Source organism: Biomphalaria glabrata, chromosome 9, assembly GCF_947242115.1.
Source record: "Biomphalaria glabrata chromosome 9, xgBioGlab47.1, whole genome shotgun sequence".
Lineage (NCBI taxonomy): Eukaryota > Metazoa > Mollusca > Gastropoda > Planorbidae > Biomphalaria > Biomphalaria glabrata.
Window position 1 is genome coordinate 14,404,365 of NC_074719.1, and position 26,865 is coordinate 14,431,229.

The window sequence follows — 26,865 nt, forward strand, 5'->3', positions numbered from 1 at the left end:
AAGATCCAAGGTACTATTTTATCTATATGCACTAGAGAGTATGACCTGAAACTTTGTAACACAAAAATTGATATGATGAAATTGTAACAGAGGAGAAATGGAGGTGACGACAATGGGTCCAACCCCACTACCTCAGACTGTGCAAGGTCATCCACTTGAGGGACATAATCTTGTCGAACTTCCAGTGGGAAAAAAACAACAAAGTGTCGCTGGTTATCCAACTCGTGTCAGAACTACTAATATGGACTGTGCCCCAAGTGCTTTACAAAATATAACAGTTGTAGATTATTATTCTTTATACGTTTACAACCCTTGTATATATTTGTGTATTTATTTTTTTTTCTTTAAATTTTCTAAATATGGTAGGTTTTAAAAAATTTTAATGATTTGTGATTCTCACTGATTAAATAATAAAAAAAATGGTTTAAGTATTATTTTTATATAGATCTAAGAGCATTAGGATTACCACCTTGAGAAAAAAAAAATTCATTGAATTTTTATCCACACCCTTCCCTTTCAAAAAAAAAAAATAGACTGAGTGTACCAGTGATTTTAACAAACTTTAGGGCGTGTACTTGATGATGTAAAGTCCACCATGCATTTTTTCCTAGCACATTAGGGAATAGTGTCTGTTGAATGGTCAGACAAGAAACCTACTGACATGGTTATAGCTGTTAGACAAGTCAACAAGATCACAGTAAACAGTGAATAAGCACGTGGGCATGACCTTCCGACAAGCTGAACACACGCAGAAAATAAGCAGTTCAGTTACACTACACTGTACCAATTACAATCATAGTATATGGACTAGGCCTACCAGTCACTATAAGAATGAAGCGATGTGATTGATTAGATCTACATCTGCTTTCAGTATTGTTGTGGCCGAGTAATGTAGGGACCAGCTAAAACAAAATCTTATTAAATCTTTTTTTTTATTTTTATTTTTGAGATGTAATTTCTTATATGTATTAATTGGGCATTCTATAAAATTGTCTTACCTGCGTCTGTTCCACTAAAATTAATTTAGAAGTTTGAGACATGAAACTGTTTTCTGTCATCTCTGAATGTGAAGACCATTTTATCTTCTCAACTTTTATGATATTTTTTAGCTCAGTAGTAAAGTCTTGTTTTAAGACATCCATTGAAAGAGCAGCTTCTCAGTACCTATATAAGCAAGATGTTATTGGTCTTTTTTTTTTCAATTTTTGAATGATTTTTGTCAGCTCATTAATCCAGTTTCGTTACATGGCATCTTGTGGTAATGCAAATACAATAATGGCTATTCCTATTAAAAAAAATAAAAAAAGGAGTAAATTTCAATAAAATATAAATTTGCATACTAAAGTTATAAAATGGACTAAAGTGCCGCAATAATCACAAAGTCCTAAGATGATTTTATCAGTAAAGCAGGCCTCATCAAATTCTTAAAGTCAAACACTTCCACCAATAAAATAGATAAAACTGAACTGCCAATATTTTACAAACAATTCAGAATGCTTACATTTTATGGTTTAAGCTAATTAACTGGTCTACTGAAGAGTTTTGTGCTTTGAATTAATGTGTATTAAATGGAAAATATTGAGAGAATCTATATATTTTTTAAAGTGACCTAAGTTACTCATCACTAATTCTCCCATTTGCCATGGAAGAAAAAAATACAAAATTTAACCTGTTATCACTTAAGACTTAACTTAGACTTAGGGGGCGCTGTGGCTGAGTGGTTAAGCCCTTGGCTTCTAAACAAGGCATGACAAGGGCATGAGGTCCTTGATTCGAATCTCAGTGAAGACTGGGATTTTGAATTTAATTTCTGGATTTTAAATCAGCCTCTGACTCTTAGTCCATCCAACACTAACAGTAGTAACAGGTAGGCTACATAGTCATACACCTGAATTTGGTTGGTCATTATGCTGGCCACATGTCACCCTGCTCATGAGCTGGTGACCAAAGAAACATATATATAGATTGCAAGATCTCAAAGGGGAACTTGACTTCTAAAGACTATTGATCTAGAGTCTAGGTCTCACCGGCTACATTTCGAATATATGACTATATGAGGAGGCAGAAAACACCATCAACAGTGCAAAGCAGCAAGCACTCAATCACTCCCAGCGTAACTCAGACAGCTCCCTGGCCCTGGATGACATTTACATACACAGTGACAAGTGGTCATCATCAGATGATGATGGTTGGACGAATGAAATAGATATATATTTTTCATCATCCGAACAAGTTAAGCGTTGTCGCAGCAATTTTAATGTTTGAATTTTTATAGGTTAGTCCTAGGAAAAAAAACTGGAAACATCTATAAACTTGTCATCCAATTGTCAATAAAAATAGATATTATATATTGCTTTTTACGCTACGCATAGTTACAATCAAATATGATGTTGAAGAGGGTCAGGTCAATGAGGTCCAGCGCTAACATTAATGAACATCATTCCCAGCTGTGTACACTAATGAACACTTCATCTTATAGTATTTAAAAATAATAACATCTTCAATTTTTTTATATTTTAATATCAATTTCTTTTTAAACCAACTCAAGACCAACAGATTAGTGTCACTTTTCCCTATTTTAATTGCTCCCTACTCTGCTAAATTCTCAAAATTTCACAAAAGACCATATACTGTAACCTACCTAGATCTAGATGCCCCCCCCCCCCCCCCCCCCAAAAAAAAAAAAAAACTGTGTGACCCCGCTCATTCCACCCAGTGATTGTGACCTAATTTGGTATCTGATGGTTCAATAATTGTCCCTCCCGCTACAAAGCTGTTTTTTTTTCTGGTACTGAGTTGATGATACCTTGCTAGGCTGGTCAATCAATAGTTAGAGTGCCAAGAAAAGAAAAAAAGAGTGAGAGCAGCATTGTGCCACTCACAAAAACATTTTTTTATACACATTTATACCCAACTCTGCCCCTCATTAGCACTATGTTTAGGGATATTCCCTTTCTTTTTACTAATTCACATCACACAAAAACAAAAATAAGTAAGAAAATGTTAGATTAGAGTTACATACATCTCTTTGATATGCATTTTCAACATTGGTTGGTTGGTGTCATTGATAGTGATAAAGACCATTCATTAGTGTCATTGATTGTTGCAAACGAATATTATGGAGCACCCCATATTTACACAAAGACTATGACGTGTGTGTTTTAGGCCTATTTAGAAGCATTTTAGATAGTTTATGTTTAACTGATACTTAAATTTTCTAAAAAAAAATCTCCTTCCCCTCAGACCTACCCTCCTGTAACTCAAGGCCGGGAAATGGACATTAATTTTGCTTTTGTTTTCGATGCTAAACCAAGTGTGATGTGAATGAGTAAAAAGAAAGGGAATATCGCTAAACATAAAGCTATATATTAGAGAGAGAGATAGAGTATATATGAGGTAATAGACTATAAATACATATTGCTGAAGTGAATCTACTTCTTATAATACAATTAACACAAATATAATTTATTATCAATTACATAGTGAAGTTGTGTTCAATGACGGTGCTCAGTGTCCAAAGGGTAAATTGATTGAATTCAGAGGTGTCGCTTGATCATTTAAGCGAGACCTTATAGAATGAATGCCTAGTTGTAGGCCTATCGTTTTCGCAAAAGTGAAAAGGGAATGTGCAACACGATTAATATGCAACTAGAGGGACTCAAAACTTTTTAATTAAGACGATATTTCAATGCATGTAGCCTCTAATATGATTTTACTTGAATTTTTCATGCCAGAACATTCTGTTTTCTACCAACTGTCGTGAATGGTTGTGTCGATGACTTATGTATGACAAAAAAGACGGGTGTCAAGAAGTCTTATTTCACTTGAAAATATTTCTACGACCATACCTAATACGGATAAACATGATCTAGAGCTATAACAGGGATGAAGAACTGAGATAGATGCTAGGAGAAGGCAAAATGTATTCAATATTGTCCCGTCCCATTCCTTTTTTTAAAGTCAACATTCTTCTTGCAATGAGAAAAAATGTGCAATCAACGCAAAGAATCAAACTGGGCATTCCACTACTAATTTCACATAAAAAACTTTTCTAATATACAAAACATTACACATGGACATTTTTTTTCTTCCTTATAGTCTATTGACGTAAATGAAGGTTGAGAAACACTTACATAAAACAAATAAATAGGGGTCAAGCAGCCAACAATGGCAAGTGTGTAGGGATAGTGACCTAGAGATGTTTACTCAAGCGGCATTCATGTATGGGAGAGTTCATTCAGTAACCTAACTCTGGAGCTGGGGGGAAGGGGGGGGGGAGTGAACGAGCGGCTCAGTTTCCCAGAGGAAAAAAAAAAGCTGATAATTGTTGGCTTAGCACCCTCCCCCACCTGTTTCAGAAGAGATGGAATGACCAGTATCGTAGGCGAGGTGAGGCCAGTACAGGTAAAAACTGGTGCATGGTGAGAGGTGGGGTTAGGTGTGACGTCAGTTACAAGCAGAGAAGGGAAATATTTTGTGGGTTGAGAGTGATAACCAATCAAGCTAGGTCTAGTATTTAAATAAAATTGGTTTTAACATATATTCTTTATGCGTTGTACGCAATGTTTTCCTGGCGTTGGCAAACGTTAACACTCGTGTTTTTTGCGTTCGCAAAGCTTTACAGACCCTACCACAAGTTGAGTTAAATTTTAAGTATTAAAAAAATGTTGGCAATCAAAGCAACTAATCTATTTCTATTGACCAATAGCTAAGACTAAGACTAAGACTGCTTTATTGATCCTTACGGAAATTTGTTGTGAGTTTATATATACTTTCATTTTTTTCCTAGATCTGACCATTAGGAAGTTAAAAATTAAAAACTGAAAAAAATGCGCCAACGTGTGTGCAATTGGTGATTTACTCTATGTCGACTATGAAAAAAAAATAACGAGTGGTAATTCAAAGGAACACTGTAGCTATTTTTATTTTGTCCATTAGTTGAAGAATAAGAATCTGCTTTCAGTTTTATTTTGTAAATTAAACCTTCACCAAAAAAAAAAAAAAAAAAAAATCTGACCTAGATCTAGTTCTCGAAAGTGGGTGTCCAGTTATAAGAAACTTACTAAGTAACCTACTCATCTACTTTCTAGTCACTAGTCTAAGTCTAGTCAGGCTAGTGTCACGGTGACGATTATTCGCCATAATTAATAATTGGCATAGAGGAGGTTCTTATATTTTGAACACTCCATCGAATTCTCCTTCCTTGAGCGGGTCGCTTTTTTTGTTTGTAATTCATTTGTTTTTATGTTTGGAGCTAAAAACGACGTTTCAGGACAGCGCATGTCCAATTTTAGATAAGTTCCGGTAATTTTGTTCTGTTTTTCCAAAGCAGATGGCAGTTTTTTAGATTCTCGGTAACCATGTATGTAAAGCTGTTGTTTTAACCTCTCACAGCAATTCATACCCATATAAGGGATGAAGGCTATATTATGAGCCTGTTTGACCATAGGCTGATGGGCATATCAAAATAAGCTACCAAACATCTTTAGAAAGACATTCCAATCACATTCATACTGTTAGCTGTTAAATAAAATTAAAAAAGGAGGTGTTTCAATGAATAATAATGAATTAAACACATTCTCCTATAGTGCACAAGACAAAATCGTAATAAGAAATATTATTGGGATTAATAAATCTATGATTTTTTCAATGAATAAACATGACCTAGATCGAGATATCTAGAATATATAATTTATGAATGAAAAAAAAAGTGCGGGCTGCTAATTTGAAGCCAGAGACCATTCCCACTGCAGGTGATCACTCCAGATGAGCTGGCGGTGAGGAAAGGTATATACACTAAGCATTTAGAATTTAGTGTCACAAACTATCAACCAGGCAGTGGAGGGAAGGGGGAGAGAGTCATGAAAAGAATTATAAGCATCTATGGGAGGGATGGGACGTTAAGGTGTAACAAAACAAACATCTAAATTATGAAAAGAAGAAGATGGTCCTTGGGTGGGAATTAAAAGAAAGAGAGAGAATACATGTAGCCTAGGTGAAAATATCATGTTTAATAAATTATAATAATTAATTTATAGATATATAATATAATCTATATAGATTTATTTCTGTCTGTTTCTACACATAGATTACATAGGTATATAAATAATAAAACTTTAAACGATATTTATATATATAAAAATATATTCTATATATATATTCTATATATCATGGGCGTAGCCAGGGGGGATTTTAGGGTTCAACCCCCCCCCCCCCCCCACCCTGAAATGAAATCCCCCCAGTTTAGTGACTGATCTTTTGATTTAATTTTGTTTATTTTAGGTGAAATTTTAATACTAAACCATCACTTGCCTTAGCACAGCCAAGGGGTTTTGAGTTGGAAACCCCTACCAGGGGGTTTTGAGGGGTTTAGAGTTTGAAATCCCCTACCAAGGGGTTTTGAGTTTGAAAACCCCTACCAGGGGGTTTTGAGTTTGAAATCCCCTACCAGGGGGTTTTGAGTTTGAAATCCCTTACCAAGGGGTTTTGAGTTTAAAACCCCCTACCAGGGGGTTTTGAGTTTGAGCACTCAAAATGCTATGAGCATAGCCAAAGGTTTTTTTTAGTTTAAACCCCCCACCAGCGGGGTTTGAAGGTAAAAAATAAATCTTAAAAAAAAAATTTTTTAAAATTCGCAATCAAAATGCTTTGAGCGTAGCCAAGCCTATTGGGTGTTTTGAAATTAAATTTCCCTTCAGAGGGGTTTGATGCTAAAAAATACCTCTTCAATATAAATAAAAGCAAATTACACACTAAAATTCTTTGAGCGTAGCCAAGCCAATGGGGGGTTTAAAGTTTCAACCCCCTCTCCTCCAGATGGCTTTTTTAAAAGTTTAAAACCCCTCAAGATAGTTTTGAGTTTAAAATCCCCTTACAGAGCGTTTTAAGGTTGAAAGCCTCTCTCTTCAATGTTATTTCTAAAGCAAACTACAATCACCAAATTCTATGACCGTAACTCAATGTGATTTTGAATTAAAAAACAAAAACAATTCCAGATATATTTTAGTTTAAAACCCCCCAACAGATGATTTTGACGATAAGACTTCCTTTTCGATATAACATCTAAAGCAAATAGTCACCTAATTCCAAGATCGTAGTCAAGAGAAGTTACAAATGTCTACCAGTGGCTGAGCTCCATTTATAAAGTGCAATGAAATTGAAAAGCACTATATGTGGCTCTACAAAGACGGCTAAGATGCATTTTAGGAGTCAGTTACAGAGATCAGGTCTAAAGTGGGAGTCGACCCCTTAGTAAGGTTGTGACAGATTGTTGGATGAGGTTTGCGGGACATGTTCTCCGACAAAATGAATTTCGCATAATAAGAGTTGCAATGACATCCTAGTACAACTTGGCGCCATTCTTTCATGGAAGTCCTCAGAGCAGGTGGGAATAAGAGGCTTCAGACATTGCCAGTGACAAATTTTTGTGGAAACAGCTTGCAAGCAAATGCGCCGAACGGCGTGGGAGGGTTCTAAGTCAGTAAGAATAGTACATAAGGTTTTTAAAATAAAACTTTTTGATAGCAAAATAATGCACTGTAGGCAGGTACCTCAGAATATGCATTTAATTGGCTTTCAATACCAGAAATAGTGCTTGGCGGCGGGGCTCCGTCCCGTGCTGGGGGAGCTCTCAGCGCTCCCCAAGACCCCTTGCTGGGCTAGGAGTCTACAATTTTTGCAATTTTTTCCATAACTCCAGGAAGAACCTATTCTTGGGCACTATAAACGTCTTCCAAAAGAATGAAGCGTCAGAATGTAATAGAGATTAATTATGTACAGACACACACACATCTATCCATACAAACATATATTTTTTTTGCGGGTGGGGGGGGGGGGTAGAAAAAGCCCCCCAACCCCAACCCCCTCCCCACGAAAACAAAATCCTGGCTACGCCCATGATATATATAGAGTTAGAGAGAGAGACAGAGAGAGAGTATATTTGAGGAAATATACTATAAATACATATTGCAAAATGGAATCTACTTCTTTTAATACAATATAAAAAAATTTTAAGTAACACAGATCTATATAATTTATTAGCAATTAATATTACAATTACATAGTGATGTTTAATGACAGTGCTCACACTGTCCAAGTGAGGAGAAAGCCCAAAAACAGCGTTCAATATAGGAGCATGAAGTGACCCGCTTTATTTTAAAATAAAATCTTGACTAAGAGTGGTAATTCAAAGGAATACAGCTATTATTATAGTCCTTTAGTTGCAGAATAAGAATCATCTATAATCTATTAAATCTATATAATTATATTTATATATTAGAGTTTATTAGAGTCTAGATTCTAGATCTAGATCTAGTATTAAATTATAATTATGATAATAAAATATTAATAAAATGATATTCGGTGCAGTGATGTTGCGCGTAAAGAATTAATACGCTTAGTTTATAACCAAAAGGGAAAACGTTAAATATATTATTAAAGGGCTTAAAATAACCTAGGAATTTACTAACCAAATAGAGGATGTTCTAGTGAGTCTAGTTACACTAGTCCGGTGACTAGCTAGAACTAGTGTAGATATTCAAATGAGAAAAACATTCACTTCCTTTCTCTTTGTAAAATACGGTGTTTACTAAACAAAGAAGAGGTCGATACAGTTATATGCGGTGTTTAAAAAAAACTTTCCCACTACTTTTCATATAAAAATAAAAGGTGTACTTTAATTACTGCATATGTATAATACATACCATGTCTTAGGCGTAGATAAAGGATATAGATCTAGGGGGCAAGGGTGGCATGATTCCCCTCGCGCCAGTCTCAGATGGGGGCAACAGCGGCCACACGCAGATGAACACTAAAAGATTCTAAAAACATGACAATTTTCAATTTTTTAAAGGCACTTTTTTAACTAACAAACATTTTCATGTCTTATAAATTATTGTTATGCTTATTTTAATTCTACAAGCAGTGCCGGCCTTATTAACTTATAATAGGCATAGGTAAGGAGACTAGATATTTGGGCAGCGAAACCGGGACACATAACACACATTGCTTTCAACAACTTAGACGTTTTAACAATACATCAAAATTTATACACACCACTGGCGGATTCGGGACTTTTGAGGGGGGGGGCCATTTTTTCCAAAACCCTAACCCTAACGCCCAGTAAACCCTATGTATAAACACACACACAGCATATTTTATATATATTAAATGCAACCTTCGGGGGGGAAAAGTCATCTTGGTGGTGGGCTTTTTCTTGACAGCTCGAGGTCTGGGGAGCGCTTTAAGCTCCCCCAGTGAGATTCGGGGCAAAGGCCCGATCCAAGCGTTTTCTTGCATTCTTCACCGCAGAAACGCATTCTCCTGGCATCTATAGCTCATTATTCATCCTATTAAAAAGGAAGCTCAAATGAAGTAATTTAAGTAGGCCTAACGTGGGGGCAAGTGACAGACAATCGAGGCATAAGGGACGTAAGTATATCATTATTAGGCGTATTTATCGTAATATTATCTTCATGATAATAAAGCCCTCTTGCGGTAGGCCTGTTTTGGTCAGAATATGACGTCGACAGAACAATGGTTAAACGCCATAGAATATCTAGTTTTCATGAATTTTTAATAGAATGTTTTACTTTAAAAAAAAATTCATGAATCTTTTGAATAATGTTTTACTTGAAAAATTTTCTAATCTGAATTTATAGACCCTTACTACATGCAAATACAACCAATTTGTTCCTTGAAAAAAAAAAGATAAGATACCCCACAAATTTAGATTTAAGTCTTTGAGGATCGCCGCCGAAAAAAAATATCTTAAAAAAATAATATTTAAACAAGGTTTCAAAGGCAGTTTGTGTGGAAACACAAACTCGAAATCGGCCCCAGAAGTGGCAGGTTTCAATATTTTCAGAAAGAACATTAGAATGAAATTCTATCAAAGACAAATGACAAAGAGAAAAAAACTTGACAGATCTTGTGTGGTGCCCCAGAGGTCCAGCAGACCAAAGGAGAGTTGAAAGTGAATGTGAAGTTAGATGTGAACCTGGCCTAACTGATGTCTTATAATGAATCTCTAATTAATCTAATTGTTTTGAAAAGGGTCAATCTCTTATTCAAATCTTCAAGAAAAAAAACAACATTCCTTTGGTTGAGTGTTCTATTTGTACAGTGTAGCGCTACAGTTCACACGATAATATGAAAAACTACTTATCAATTGTTGTTTTAAATTATGTCCAAATTATATGCATACTAATTAGATTTTTTGTGTGTAAATGTAGTAGTTAGTATGACATAACTTACTTAACTTAGCAATACAAATGTAAAAAAAACTAATATTTTTTGGGGCAAAAAATGTAAAACCGTTTGCATAAATGTGTAAAAAAAAATATGGTAAATTGTCACCTCTCCCTACTAAAGAGACTCCCGATTTTGTTACTCTTAATAGTGAATAGTTGTAAAAGTAGTGTATTTTTATAAAAAAAAAAAAACTACTGGCATAAGTGATTTTAAAAATTAGATTTTTCGCTTTCAGAAAAAAAAAAGTAGCAGTTGCATCAGAACTTTGAATGATCTAATATATCATGATGTTCGATTTTCATTTTCTCTTCTAGTTTCTGAGATCTAAACGGGACGGACGGATGGACAGACAAGCCACACAAAACTAATAACGTCTTTTCACCTTTCGGGGGCCGCTAAAAAAGCTAATTTGTAAGTGATACATTTTGTTCAATAGGCATGTTTGTAACTTCGTGTTGTTATAGAACTATAATTCAAAGCTCTGAACAAACAAAAAAAAAATCGAACTAGGTAGGAGATATTAAGTGTAGCAATTAGATTTTACTCTAATTTATAGGGCCTATATTCTATTATATATTATTATAAAGCAGCTTTTTCTTTTTTTATCGATGAGCATTATTATTATTAGTTATTTAACATATATTGTACACACACTATGATTTCAGTTTAAAAAATTGGACCCCCTCCACTAAGATGGCTAGAGTGGGAAGGGCACTAGATGCAATCGCCCCCCCCCCACCCCCCACCCAACCGATTCGGTCAAAATACCAGAGGGGAGAGACAATATTAAGATCTGTTAAAATATCGATTACAAACATTTAATCATGTAGATATTTAATTGATTCTGTTAACAAGCTGTTATTTCTACTAATAAATTCAAGAGACTTCAACTCTGATTGGATACAATGCGCAATATTTATGCCATTTTTGTCAACAGGCATCTACAAGAGTAGGATAATCACGTTTTCAATGAAAAATATTTTACTAATAATCAAATAATGGCAATATCTTCAATTAAGCCAAGTCATTGGTTTTCCTGGCTGACTCAGGTAACACCATTCCATGCTCTAATAGCACTAGGGAAAAAGGCGTATTTGTACAAATTTGTTCTAGCATATGGAATAAGGAATCTGCCTGTAGACATAAAGATGGTATTCCAGCTAGATTACTCAAAGAACTAAGTAATGAGCTAGCCCAAGTGTTCAAAATACTCTTTCAGGCTTCACTTAACCAGGGCAGAGTACCAAAGGACTGGAAAGAAGCTAATGTCACCCCCCTATTTAAAAAAGGAGAAAAATCTGACCCAGGAAACTACAGACCAGTATCACTTACCAGCATCACATGTAAAATCCTAGAACACATAATATGTAGCAACATCATAAACCACTTAGACAAACATAATGTCCTCACACCATACCAACATGGCTTTAGGAAATATAGATCATGTGAAACACAACTAATAGGACTATTTGATGATTTTTCAAAAGGTTTAGATAATAGTAAACAAATAGATGCTATCTTACTAGATTTTTCTAAGGCTTTTGACAAAGTTCACCACCATAGTTTGCTTAGAAAATTAAAATATTTCGGCATTAATGGTCCACTGCATCAGTGGATTAAAGACTTTCTGATAGGGAGAGAACAAACTAATAATAAATGGCTCTAAATCAACACCGATAACAGTAAACTCAGGTGTACCTCAAGGAACAGTCTTGGGTCCACTACTATTTTTAATTTACATAAATGATTTACCAAATTGCATTACTTCAGGAACAAAAGTCAGATTATTTGCAGACGATTGCATAATATATAGAACAATAAAAACAACACAAGACACAGATATTTTACAAAGAGAATTAGATGAATTACAGAAATGGGAATCAAATTGGAGCATGTCTTTCCACCCAGAAAAATGTCAGTTGTTAAGAGTAACAAAAAAACTAAAACAAATTAATTCCACTTATCTTATTCATGGCAAACCAGTAACACAGACTAAAAACGCAAAATACCTAGGTGTTATAATAAATGAAAAACTGTCATGGAATCCACATATTGATGAAACTACAAAAAAAATCAAACAAAGCATTAGGATTTATTAAAAGAAATTTCTATAAATCAAATAAGAACATAAAACTAAAATGTTATTTAACCTTGGTTAGGCCAATAATAGAATATGCATCCTCTATTTGGGACCCCTCAACTCAAGAAAACATTAAGAAACTAGAACAGACACAAAATAGAGCAGTGCGATTCATAACAAACGAATATTCACATTTGACTAGAGTAACACCTTTAGTAAAATCACTAAATATAGAAAGCCTTCAGGACAGAAGGCTCAAAAGTAAAGTAGCAATAATACATAAAACACTGAACCATAATCTTCAAATACAAAAACAAAATTTAATAAAATACTCTGAAAGACACAAAGATAAAGGCACATTCCTCGTCCCATATGCTAGGACAAATTTGTACAAATACTCCTTCTTCCCTAGTGCTATTAGAGCATGGAATGGTTTGCCTGAGCTAGCCAGGAAAACCAGTGACTTGGCAGAATTTAAGTCATTGGTTAATATGCATGACTAAATGCATGACGCGTAGGACGTAATCATCTTCTTTTTTGAAGTAACGTCTGTATTATATAAGATAAGATAAGAATTTAATGGTCCTTTGAATTATTGAATAAGGCTTTAATGAAAAATGAAACCTAGTTCCGTTACTATAGCAGTATCTCTAGACCTGCAGCCGGAGATAACTTTCCGCTATTTCAGCGTCAGGGCATATTGGCTTAATGATTCCATTTGTCATTAGGTTCACAGCATTCTTAGAGGAAGATTTAGCTCAGCCATGATTTCTGCAAATAAAACTTCTGCCTTGTGTTTTTTTTTTATTTTAAATCAATTCGATGCCAAATTGGGTGGCTTACAAAAACCTGTTATTAAGGTACCGCTAGTTTAACAAACAGTTGATACGTTTTTAATTAATATGTATATGTCGTTTACAACCGTACCGAATTGTCCTGAATGGGAAATACTCATTTTACTTAAATATGAAAATAATAATAATAATTTTAAAATCCGCATTTTTATCTTTTGGATTCTAGTCATAAATCTTTATATAAGATGGCACACAATATGCTACTAGGTAGATTAAGACTTATATTCTTAAGTATATAATATAGAGGGACTTCTTATGGACCGACAGTTATGCTGGGCAGGGCACGTATCCCATATGGGGACGAACAAATGCCAAAAGCAGTATTTTTTTGTGAGCTGAAAGATGGTCGACGTAACAGAGGTGCCCCACGGAAACGATTTAAAGACCATCTTAGGCGCCAACTTGCTTTAACTGACATAAGAGAGAACACCTGGTTGCTGGCGGCTTCAGAACAAAACAGCTGGAGGTCACACATTTGAGACTCAAAGAAATTCCGCTGTCGAGGAGTGATGTAGACGGCGAAAAGAAAATTTACATCGACTACCGGTGGACAATGGTTATACCTGCGCTAGATGTGGCAAATTATGTAGGTCGCAGCTGGGACTGCGTAGCCACATGAAATGCTGCATTCCTCACTAATCTTCGGACTCAAAGACAAGCTTTATCGTTATAATATAAAAGTAAAAACTCAATAAATTACACATATTATTCCTGATCAGATTGAAACCACAATGACAACGATTGTCTTATAAAAATTCTGTCCAAAGGAACTCCGCTTTAACTAAGAACTAGATACTGGTATCTAATATCTAGAATAAGAGAATCTAGACCTAACTTAAATAATTAATAAATTAAACCATTATTACCAATCAGTTAAATATAAACATTTAGAGGTGTTTTGAGGAATTTTTTTACATTTTCATTCACATAGGTGGCCTATGTAGGCCACTGGCGGATCCAGGGGGGGGGGGCGGTAGGGGCGATCGGGGGGCGGACGAATTATAGTATAGAATTCACACAATTTGTATGCGAATTTATTACTTATGTTAATAATATATACTAATTATTTATATTTCAACCTATTTTTAGATTATTTCGCCCCCCCCTTTCTAGTATTTTGGCCTTCTTCTTCTTCATCGTTCTCATTGTTATGTTGGAGTGTTCATATGACTAGACCAATACATGAGATGAACTGCGCAGTGGTTTCCAAATCAGGGAGCTCTCCATATAGTTTTCTTTCTATTGGGGTGATTTGGGGCCAATGTCTTATACGGGCCTCTTGGTAGAGAGAGCAGTTTTGGAGGACGTGGTCGGCATTCTCTGGTGATACTCCACATGGGCAGATTTCACTGGTTCCAATTTTGAGCTTCCGGAACATGTGTTGTCGCATTCTGTTGTGTCCGGTCCTGAGTCGAAAGATTAGACGTTGGTCTTGTCGGGATAGCTTATAGTAAGCGTCATCTTTCTTGTGATTTGGATGGGAGCTCGTCAATCTCTCATTTATTTTATCTACAATTAATTTCTTCTGGATAGAGTGCAGAGTTTACTTGTGAGTTTGTTCTCCCACTCTTGGCGAGTGTGTCAGCCTTCTCATTTCCTGCTAGTTGTATGTATTTTGGCCGATTTGGTAGGGTCGGGAGGGGGCGATGGCATCAATCCGCCTCCCCCCCCTCACCATAAACTTTCGAGTGGGGGGGGGCGGTCCTATTTATTTGTACAAATCACAGCTAGCTAACAGAATCAATTAAATATCTATATGATTAAAACTTGTTATTGGTATTTTAACCGGTCTTTATATAATTTCGTTCACCTGTTGGCCGATTGGAAGGGGAAGAGCGAATACCTCCACCGCCCTTCCCATCTAAACCCTTTGAGTGGGGGGGGGGCGGTCCTACTTTTATGGAGAAATCATAGTATGTGAACAAAATTAGTCGAATATCTATATAATATAAACAGGTGGAAGTGCGATACATGCAATCCCCTTCCCCCCATCGGACAAATTAATACTTTTTCTTTTTGTATTATAGTAAGAAATTACAAAATTACAAAAATCTGTCTCTAATATAATTTATATATGCTATAAAGTAAATTCTTATATCGAGTCGCCCAACCCCTATTCTTTAATGCAAAATGCAATCAATAGCAGAAATTATAAAAAGGAGTGAGAATTAATCGTTTTCATTTTACCCCTTTCCAGACAGAGTTTGTGTAATTTGACATGAATTTATCATAACTATTTTAAGAAAGACTTTGCTTTGGAAAAGTTATAATTCAAACGAAATTTTTCAATATAACAGTCACGGTTGAGATTAGTTCAAAAGCCAGATAATCTTTTCCTAGTCGACTTTTTCCAACCTTTACTCTATCTCATATTTTTCTAGTTAAATAAATTTAGGACTATAACTCACAATTTATGCTAGAATTTTATTGAATATTATTAATCGAATTTTTTTTTTCGGCGGCGATCTTCAAAACCTTAATCTAAATATGTGGGGTATCTAATCTTTTCAAAGAACAAATCAGTTGTATTTGCAATGTATTAAGGGACTATAAATTCACATTAGAATATTTTTCTCATTATTCAAAAGGCACTTTATAGTAGAATGAATAATGGAGCTGTAGGTCAGGAGGATGCGTTAATGCAGTGAAGAATGCCAGAAAACGCTTTTAGCGTCGAGGCTTCGCCCCGAACCTCACTGGTGAATAATAAGCTGTAGATGTCAGGAGAATGCGTTTCTGCAGTGAGAAATGCAAGAAAACGCTTTTGGCGTTGGGGCTTCGCCCCGAACCCCACTGATAAATAATGAGCTGTAGATGTCAGAAGAATGCGTTTCTGCAGAGAAAAATGCAAGAAAACGCTTTTGCTGTACGCACGTTTATGCATAGGGTTAGGGTTTACTGGGCGTTAGGGTTAGGGTTCGGAAAAAAATCGCCCCCCCCCACTCCAAAGTTCTGGATCCGCCAGTGATGTAGGCAGTGTTTTAAATCATACCAGCAAGGTCTAAGACCCAAGAATGTGCCCTTGAAAGAAACTTTGGACACAAGACTCATGTTGAACACTAATCTGTTTTGATCTTCAGTTAACTAATATGTCTTAGTGAGAGAAAAAACAAACAAACAAATAAAAAAAAACAAAAAAAACAACTGCAACATGAAAATCGGTGATGTTCTCAGTAAAGAGACTATTTAATCTGTACAAAATTAAACATTTTAAAATATCCACTTAAATGGTATATTATAGTACAGAATCTAATGTTTATCATCGTTACTGAAAACATCTATGCTAATCAAAGAACTAATAGAATGTACAACATTTCCATAATTAGAACATTAAAAACAGACATAAAAATTATTTCTATTAAAATATATCTTATAATTGAATTGTAGCAAGCTTACTATTCTTCATTTGTAATTAAAAGCATCAGAACATTATTGCATTCTAATTCCCATTAAAGAAATTGGAAGGTTTGAAAAACTATAAAACAAAGTGTAAAATATTCCTAAGTCTGACATTGTTACATTTAGTTTTATCTAAAGGTTAGAAGATTTCTTTTCTGATTTATGCAACAATGTTAGTACTTTGGTGCCAAAATAAAAATATATTTTAATAAGATTTACCTTCATTTCATGTGTACTTTCATGCTTTTTTTATTTTTACTTAAAATTTTTAAATATTTTAGCATTGATCGTCCATTGTATCAGAGGATTAAGGATTTTCTGATAGAGAGAGAGAGAACAAACTGTAATAATAAATGGCTACAAATCAACACCAATAACAGTAAACTCAGGAGTACATCAAGGAATACCATAGTCTTAGGTCTATTTTTCATTTACTTGAATGATTTACCAAATTGCATTAGTTCAGGAACAAAGTCAGATTATTTGCAGATGATTGCAATATAATATAGAACAATAAAAACAACACAAGATATAGAAATTTTACAAAGAGAATTAGATGAATAACAGAAATGGGAATCTAATTGGAGCATGTCTTTCTACCCAGAAAAATGTCAGTTATTAAGAGTAACAAAAAAAAAAAAAAAAACTAAAACAAATAAATTCCACTTATCTTATTCATGGTAGACCAGGAGCACATATTAAAAATGCCAAATACTGTCATGGTATCGGAGGTATCCCCATATTGAGGAAACTATTAAAAAATCAAAATAAAGGATTAGGGTTTATTAAAAGAAATTTCTACAAATCAACTAAGAACATAAAACTAAAATGATATTTAACCTTGGTTAGGCCAGTAATAGAATATATGCATCCTGTTTGGGAAAGACACAAAATAGAGCAGTGAGATTAATAACAAACAAAAAATTAACATTTTACTAGAGTAACACCTTTAGTAAAATCATTAAATTTAGAGGGCCTTCAAGATATAAAACTTGAAAGTTAAGTAGCAATTATACATAAAACACTGAAAAATAATCTTCAAATACAAAACCTAATAAAATACTCAGAAAAATAAAGATAAAGGCACATTTGTACAAATGCTCTTTCTTCCCTAGTGCTATTAAAGCATGGAATGGGTTGCCTGAGTCAGCAGGAAAACTAATGACTTGGCAGAATTTAAGTCATTGGTTAACATGCATGACTTGATTGACCTAGGAACACGCGTAAGGATGTAATCATCTTTTTTTGAAATAACATCTGTATTTTATAAGATAAGATGGTGACTTAGTTTCTGGCATAACTTATTTCTTTATAACAAATGCAACATTTAATTATTTTTTTTTACCAGTATGAATCTCATGATGGGTTTTTAAGGTTGAAAGTTTAGAAAATTCTCTTTCACAAATACTACATTTCAACTGTCTGTTACCACAATGAATAGCCTCATGGCATCTTAAGTTTATGGAATAAATGAATTCTTTGTGACAAATTTGACATTTCAATGGCCTTTTCCCAGAATGAATCATTTCATGACATTTTAAATTTCTGGAATAAGCAAATTCTTTTTCACAATATTGACACCTAAATGGCTTTTTACCAGAATGAATCATTTCATGCTGTTTTAAATTTGAGGACTGTGTGAATTCTTTTTGACAAATTTTACACTGAAATGGCTTTTTACCAGAATGAATCGTCTCATGCTGTTTTAAGCTTCTCGCACGTCTGAATTCTTTATTGCAAATTGGACATTGGAAAGGCTTTTTGTCTGAATGTATTATCTCATGGTATTTTAACTTTCTGTCATTGCTAAATTCTTTTTGACACAAATAGCATTTATATGGACCTTTACCAGAATGTATGATCTCATGATGACGTTTTAAGTTTGAAGGTGTGATGAAGTCTTTATCACATGTATGACATTTAAATGGTTTTTTATCAGAATGCATATTCTCATGGTCTTTTAAATTTGAGACTCGACGGAATTCCTTCTGACAAAATGAACATTTAAATGGCTTTATACTAGAATGAATCAACTCATGGCGTTTTAATTTAGAAGACGTAATAAATTCTTTCCTACAAATAAGACATTTAAATAGTTTCTTACCAGAATGAATTTTCTCATGGCTCTTTAAGTTTGAGTGCCGAGTGAATTTTTTGGGACAAATTTTGCATTTAAAGGCATTTTTACCTGAATGACTCTTTTCATGTTCAATTAAGCTTGAGGCATGACAGAATTCTTTAAGACAACTATGACATTTGAACAGTTTTATTCCACAATGGTTTGCCAAGTGAACTTCTAAGTAATTAATTTTTAACATTTGCTTTTGACACAAGTCACATTTTAAAAAATTTCTAGCACTATTAACAAAATCACATTTCTTTAAGATTGATAAAGTACTGGTACTTTCTTTACATAATGGAAATGGTGAATCTGCATTAACTAGCTGGTGAGTTCCATTTTCATTGGACTGATTTGGTCCAGCAAGCACATCTTTGTTAGGAGTGTTTCTTGCAAACATATCTAGATTTAAACTCATTTCTTGATTCAAATTCATTATTCCTTTCTGCAAAATGAAATAAATAAATAGCTGACTATTGCAATTGGTATATTTTTTAAATATTACTACCAAAAAAAAAATCTTTTTTGAACCCAATAACTCAAATTATGATGAATGTAGAGTCAACTTTAGACCCCAAATGTAGGTCAAATCAATAAGATAGAAAGTACCTGCAGTACACTAAAGTTTTGTATATTGTTATCATTAGCACTCCGTTTTTCATTCAGAACTAAACTAATTTTTTTTTTTAAAGTGAAATTCAGTATGTGTTTATTATCTTTTTATTTTAAAATTTTCAACTGAAAGTGATGATACCACAATTGCTTGGACACCCTAAGAAATTATTTATGAGGCTTTTTTTTCTGTTGTAAAGTTCAAAGTAAATATTTTTTAAACTTGACATACTGTTTTAATTTTAATTATTTATTTTTTTATAGTTATCTCCCTTTGAGAGTTAGAGCGAGAGAAAGAGATAGTGAGAGACATGCACTAAAAATAATTCAAAACTAGGAAACAATAAGCATTGAATATGTAAATGTCCTTCTCTTGAACAATAAGAAAACAAAATTTCAAAAGGCGATTAACTTACAAACTAACTTAATAATATAAGTGGACAATGTCTCAAGTTGAATGCTATCAATGTTGTTACTTAGTGTCTAGCTTGTCCTACTTTTAGTGCTTCAAATATCTGTCTATGATATAGAACAAATGTTTAATGCCTAAGGTTTAAATATCTATTAGTTCTAAATTTTAGAAACCCCATTAAATAACTAAAGAAAAAAAAAATAAGGCTAGTCTTCGAGCCTGAAGATTACTGAGGAATTCAGTACTGTGCAGTCCCAGCTGTGACCAACATATTTTGCCACATCCAGGGCAAGCACAACCATTGTTACATACATTTCCTGTACAACACAAGAGTATAGAGTCTTTAAAAGCTTCAACTCCTTTATCTCCATAAGTATTTTCCAAATTCTGGTGAAAAGTCTTTTTGCCCCCTTTCACAGTGCATTACAATGTTTTGATTAAAATTATATACTGATGTTTTGATTAAAATTATATACTGATGTTTTGATTAAAATTATATACTGATGTTTTGATTAAAATTATATACTGATGTTTTGATTAAAATTATATACTGATGTTTTGATTAAAATTATATACTGATGTTTTGATTAAAATTATATACTGATGTTTTGATTAAAATTATATACTGATGTTTTGATGAAAATTATATACAGTAACTTTTTTGTTTTATCAGAAAAAGATAAATGTTATGTAGAATTAGAGATGAGAGTATAATCTTAATTTTAAACATGCTAAAAAATTATATACCGGTATTTAAATTTTCGGTTTTGAATTTAATCTTTAACTCTTGAAAACCATTTTATTTCTCTCATTTTTATCACATATGCCTATTTATAAATGTCATACTGTTTTTTCTGTTTGTTGAAACATAGATTTGTTTATAAAATTTTGTTGGAACTTGAATGTACTACAAGATAATTTATACTTTATTGTTATAAATAGTCACTGGAAAAAAAATTAGGTAATATGAGAGACGAAAAAAAAAAAGATATTTGATTTCTTTTAAAAATTGACTAACCCAAGAAAAAAAAGAATATCCCAACAGTCCTTATTCATTATTATAGTAAAAAAAAAATTAAACTATATCCAAGAGTGTACAGAAAAAACATAACACTGTCAAACGATCATTATTTAGACTTTTAGTGACCCTTTTAGACTTTCTACTAGGGCCTGGATGGGGTGACACCCATTTGGTTAACTAGATCTAAGGGTGTCTAAATGTAGATATATTTCACTATCAGACTTGCTTGAATCTGATGGCTGAAAATCACTTTCAGAGCTTACAGGACAACTTTCTTATGTCACTCATGTAACTATTATTCATATCTAAAAAGATATTTAGAGCCTTATCAGCAGTGAAACGGCGAGGAGGCCTAGAGCCAGACAAAGAACAAGAAGGCTTGTCAGCCATGCAAACAAATGAAAAAGTCACTAGTCACTTTGGCTAAAAAATATTTAGAAATAAAAACAGCTTAGATTTACAATGTTTCAGAAGGGAAAAAATATTGTTTCCATAAACCAATGAAGTCATTGAAAATGTGCACTAGAAAAGAAAAAAGGAGTAAAGAGGGAAAAGTTGATCGGATGCTGGTAGTGTCATTTCGGTACGGTGCTCATGGCACTTGACACTGGTAGTGTCATTTTGGCATTGCGACTCATGGCACAGGACCCTGATAGCATCATTGCAGTCTTCAAGTGTTAAAAATTAAAAACTCCCAAGCTGTTAAGAAAAATGCCCATCCTAATCTACATAAAAAGAAATATATTTTTCTAGTATTAATCCTTATTTTCACAAAATTCTATACTAGTATACATAAAAAAAAAATAAAAAACACATTAACTGATGCTTATAATCCCTAAAACTTGCTTTTTTAACTTGCAAAAATTTACACTGAACAGTATATGTTTATATCTAATGTTATTAAGTATTTACATTTATATTTATAGATAAAAAAAATTGCTTGGCTTAGCTGTGATAAGCTTTAAAGCAATCCATATGAATGTGTGGATTAGAATCACAACCAGCACAAACATAAACTGTTCTTCCTGACCTACAGTGTTTACACACTCTGTCCTTTTTTACGTTCATGGGCACATGTTTAGCCCCAACAAGTCTTTCTAGGGGACATGGACGTCCTCTGCTTGATTTTGATATCCTACATTTCTCACCCTCAGGAATAACTGAGGCAGCATATTCGGTAAGTCTGTCCACAAGATTCAGTTTAAAATTTCTAAGTGAAAATCTTGCTGAGTTTCTCTGGTCTTCTGACCTTGTTTGTTTAAATAGTATAAAGGCATTTATGGTGCTGATTTCTAGGATCCAGAAAAAAAGCTTTTTCCACCATTCCTTTGACTTTTGATTGTGATAACCATAGTGCCCAAGGAGCTGATCAGTTCGACCACAACTGTTCATGTACTGATTGTATTCGTTCCAAATTCTTGGCTTGTTAGGGTGTTTCTCTTGAGTATTTTCAGCAGCTGCATTGTTGGATACAATATTAATATGTCTTTTGGCTTTTTTGTCTTTAAAGGCCATGCACAATAAAGAATTGTCATCATTTATCCAGTACTTGGACTCCATAGTTGCCATCTTCAACCACTTGACTTCTGGTGGAAATCCAACCCTGTTGACTTGCAGTGTTCCAGTGAAATACATTTTTTTCTTCTGCAAGAAATCCAACAACAATTGGGATGTGTACCACCTATCAGCAAAGATGTGATATCCTCTGCCAATATTCTTCAGAAGTTGTTTGAATATTTTTTTAGCAATGCCACCATCTTCATCCATTGATGGATTATAAGATGCATTGACATCATCATAGTATATCAAGAGATTATACACATAGCCAGTTGCACTATCCGCAAGACCAAAGCTCTTGATATTATACTTAGGTGGTTTGCTTTGATTAATTTGTTTATAAGCCCATTTTCCATTAAGCCCTACAATCATTTCATTAACAGTTAAATATTGGCCTGGAGTAAAAGCCTTTTTAAATCTAGTAACTAACGACTCAATGAAAGGCTTAATCTTGCATTTATCTTCTGCATCCACCTCAAAAGCATGTAAAAAGCAGTGGTAAAGAACTTCAAATCTTTCTCTCTGGAACATTTGGGTAAACCATGGTGTGTACAAGCCTTGATGTGTTGACCAGTAGTCTCGCATAAATGGACGAGAGTTCAACCCCATCATTGTAGTCACAGCCAGAAATTTGTATATTTCATAGCTTGTAACCGGTTTCCATGCTCTAAACATTGACCTCCTACGTGCAGGGGTATTTAACTTGGTCCTATGGTTGGCATAATTATTTATTGTGATGACAAGACTATCCACAACTGAACTGTCAATCAGAGCAAAAAAACAATCTAGATCATCTGATGCAGCACTGACTAAATCCAGGTTCACTCCTACTTTTTTTGCAGGAACAAATTTAAAAGTATTCTCTGTTCTAGTGCCTGGTTCTGCCTTTTTCCACTCAGAAGAACATGTAGGGACAACTAAATACATTCTACGTGGAACTTTAGCTGGGGGTGGGGCTGATAAACTTTCATCATTACTATTACTAGATTCACTGGATGTTTCATCTGAATCGGCATCACCATCTGATAAAACAAAATCACTGTCATCTGAATTATCTTCAATAACAATTCCTCTAGCATTAGATTTACAAGCTTTAGTAGATTGATCATCAGAAGGGCCGGGATGAGGTTCCGTGTTCTAAAACAAGCACAGAGAGAGAAAAAAAAAGATCAATTTATGTAATCTGTTTAAACACCCCCAATTTAACAACTCCTATCCAGGGAAAATATGTTAAAGAAAAAATTCTGAATGTTTAGCAAAAGGAAACAATTCAAGATTAAATTAAAACATTTTGCATATAATAACGAAAATGAAACTAACATGTTTAAAAGCATTGACAATGGGAGCATCAATAAAAAAAGGGAGACCATTTAGGAGAGAAAGAGTTAATACTATACCATCATAATAAAAATTTTAAGTTTTAGGTACATGGCCTTTTGAAAATTCCAAATGCTTAAAATACTTTGATTGAGGTGCCAATTTCCCTTTATTTCACATAATTCTTTAAAATGCATTCAGGTCTACATGGTTTCTTTAGATTTTTTAGGGTGATTCTTCTTTATTATACTCTACACTAAAAGGCTATAGTATTATTATTATAGCTTTTACATAGCGCTACTTTCATGCTTATAGCGCTTTGGTCCAATCTCAGTTGTGGACCAGTGGGGGAGGGGGTATCTAAGAGTATGTTTTCCATGCTGCCTTTAGGCGCTCAGTAAACACAACTCTGCCAGAGTCGGGTATCGAACCTTGAGCCCCCTTCATAGGTAGCCAAGCCAAGCTAATTTCAAGCGTACTTAGCCTCTCGACCACGCTTCCCACAATATATAGTATGCACTATAGTACGGAAACGCAAGCTTAAAATCTATGGCCGCATTTCAAGATCTTAGGGGCTCGCAAAGACCTTCCTTCAGGGAACAGTACCAGGAAAAAGAAGAACAGACAGACAGAGAAAGCTATGGGAGGACAACATAAACAAGGCAAATGACAGGGAGGAAAGGAGTCTTGCTTGGTGCCCCAATGGTCCAACAGACTAAGTGATAGGTAATGGTAAAAATACTAAAAGGCTGTTTTATTGATCCTAATTGGAAATGTGTTAAGTTATGACTTTTAAAAGTTACTGATATTTTAAGTTCACTACAATATTAACAAGTATTTCTAAAAGAGTAACGTCTTTTTCAGACTTGGATAAAAAAGAGTTTATTATAGTTTGTTGCTGGCTTTTAAGTCGTCTGATATGGGGTTTTTAGTGAATTAATTATATAAAAATTATATATTACCTCAGTCTCTTCTGATAAAAATGAATCAAAGGTTTGACCAATGGATCTATATTCAGGTGTCTTGATATGTAAAGAGGATTCTATATTCTCCATTTTTGTGACACTGCTGATATCATCAGTACAATCTTGTTTCATGTCATCCACCATTAATACTGATTGAATTTGTTCTTCAGTTGTCTTTATAAAAAGAATTTAAGTTCTATATTAAAATCTCAAAGATGTTGAGAAGCTATATTTTAAGTGTCTCATATACAGTTATTAAGATATTCACTTATAATAATAAAATACAAATGTTAGTTCTTCTCCTCTATGTAGAAAAACAGAGGAAAAAAAGTATCAACTTTTCTTTATTCATTTCAAAATTTTTATATTTTAATGGCAAAAAAAATAAATTAAAAAATTTAATAATCAAAGAATAATTTAATTTAGTCTTGTCCATTAGATAAAAAAAAAATTATTACCTGTGTCTGTTCTGCTAAAATTGCTTTTGAAGTTTTTGCTTTTGAAGACATATAACTATTTTCTGTCTTCTCTGAGTCTAAAGACCTTTCTATCTTCTCAATTTTCATGATTTTTTTAAGCTTATTTGTTGAGTCTAAGTTCATGTCATCCATGGTAGGAACTATGTTTCTCAGTGCCTCTATAAGCAACTATTAACTTTTTTTTTTTAATTTTTGAATAAAATTTGTCATAATGGTGTGGTTATGCAATTAAAACAATGGTTCACCCTGTAACAAAAAATTCAAATGTAATAGTTAACATCTAGGCAAGTATGTTTATAAAAAAAAACAATTTTTAATGAAATTTGTAAGGTGTCACAAAAATAACATAGCCTTAAGGTTTTATCCATATAATTGAAGACCTCAAGCTTTTCAAGGTAATAGGTAATAGATCACAAAAATTGAATTTGCTAAAGCTGTCAGAAACTGAAAATATTTACAAAAATACAAAGATTTTGACATTTGTGCTGTCCCATTTAGTGGTTGGCGTATAATCATCAAGCAAACATGCTTCTATTACAGTCCAGGTCTTGAAATATTTCAAGTTCCTAAAAAAATCACTCAAAATAAATCCATAACTTGAGATGATAAAAGAAATGAGGTATTTTGAACTAATGCTCAACATTCTCCATCCTCTGATGCTAAATTGCATATCAAAGATCTTTTATTTTAAACACCAATTCCTAGAGAACAATCTTTGAGTCTTTGAGCTAAGCTTGAACTATTCAAAACATCTACAAATGACCATTCCTTTTATGACAATACTACACATTTATATATATATATATATATATATATATATATATGAATTTTCTCTCAGTCTTTCTTTTAATTCCCATCCAAGGACCATATTCTTGTTTTCATAATTTGGATGTTCGTTTTGTTACCCCTTTAAACCCCCTCCCTCCCATAGATGCTTATAATTCTTTTCATGACTCTCTCTCCCTTCCTTCCACTGCCTGTTTGATAGGTTGTGACACTACAAGCTTAGTGTATACATCTCCTCACCGCCAGCTCATCTGGCGTGATCACCTGCAGTGGGCATGGTCTCTGGCTTCAAATTAGCAGCCCGCACTTTTTCTTTCATTCATAAATTATATATTCTAAATATCTCGATCTAGGTCATGTTTATTCATTGAAAAAATCATAAATTTATTAATCCCAATAATATTTCTTATTATGATTTTGCTTGTTCAAATGAAGGAGAATGAGCTGAATTCATTATTATTTGTTTGGACACCCCCTTTTTAAATTTTATTTAACAGCCAATGGTATAAATGTGATTGGAATGTCTTTCTAAAGATGTTTGGTAGCTTATTTTGATATGCCCATCAGCCTACGATCAAACAGGCTCATAATATAGCCCTCATCCCTTATATGGGTACGAATTGCCGGGGGAGGTTAAAACAATAGCTTTACATACATGGTTACAGAGAATCTAAAAAACTACCATCTCTGCTTTGGAAAAACGGAACAAAAATACCGGAACTTATCTAAGAATGGACATGCGCAGTCCCGAATCGTCGATTTTTGCTCCAAACATATTAAAATGAATTACAAACAAAAAAAGCAACGCGTTCAAGGAAGGAGAATTTGATGAAGTGTTCAAAATATAAGAACCTCCTCCTCTAGCAGTGACTTAGCACTAGAATACTCTAGATATTTACTCTAGTTTATAAATATAAATTATTATTAAAGATTATTAAATAAATTATTATCTTATAATAACTTATTCTATCTATATAGACTACTGTGTATTATAATAAATAAATAATAAGTAA

General features: G+C 33.7%; 1 protein-coding gene and 2 long non-coding RNA genes across 12 annotated transcripts in view; 1 reads left to right on the forward strand and 2 right to left on the reverse strand.

The window, feature by feature from the left end:
* LOC106072680 (zinc finger protein 99-like) overlaps positions 1-26,865 on the reverse strand; it is a 43,295-nt gene that overhangs the window by 16,097 nt on the left and 333 nt on the right. For 3 of the 10 annotated variants that reach the window (XM_056041818.1, XM_056041817.1, XM_056041814.1), the window contains exons 2-9: positions 25,046-25,312; positions 24,585-24,761; positions 21,661-23,442; positions 18,998-19,148; positions 16,804-17,335; positions 16,178-16,278; positions 8,703-8,819; positions 1,230-1,285 (exon numbers count right to left, since the gene is read on the reverse strand). In XM_056041818.1, the coding sequence (XP_055897793.1) occupies positions 21,694-23,442; positions 24,585-24,761; positions 25,046-25,198 (2,079 nt within the window). In that variant the 5' untranslated portion in view covers positions 25,199-25,312 and the 3' untranslated portion in view covers positions 1,230-1,285; positions 8,703-8,819; positions 16,178-16,278; ... (1 more) ...; positions 18,998-19,148; positions 21,661-21,693. Of the gene's footprint in view, positions 1-998; positions 1,286-8,468; positions 8,575-8,702; positions 8,820-16,177; positions 16,279-16,343; positions 17,336-18,997; positions 19,149-21,660; positions 23,443-24,584; positions 24,762-25,045; positions 25,313-26,865 lie in introns of those variants that run through there. The other 7 variants (XM_013233102.2, XM_013233105.2, XM_056041812.1 and 4 more) reach the window with 5 other exon arrangements.
* On the reverse strand, positions 1,230-2,656 carry LOC129928262 (uncharacterized). Its single transcript, XR_008779848.1, has 2 exons — positions 2,028-2,656; positions 1,230-1,937 (listed from the first exon to the last, which is right to left on the reverse strand). It is a non-coding gene; the product is annotated as an uncharacterized LOC129928262 (long non-coding RNA).
* Positions 9,794-17,244, forward strand: LOC129928261 (uncharacterized). The gene is made up of 2 exons (XR_008779847.1): positions 9,794-10,662; positions 16,866-17,244. It is a non-coding gene; the product is annotated as an uncharacterized LOC129928261 (long non-coding RNA).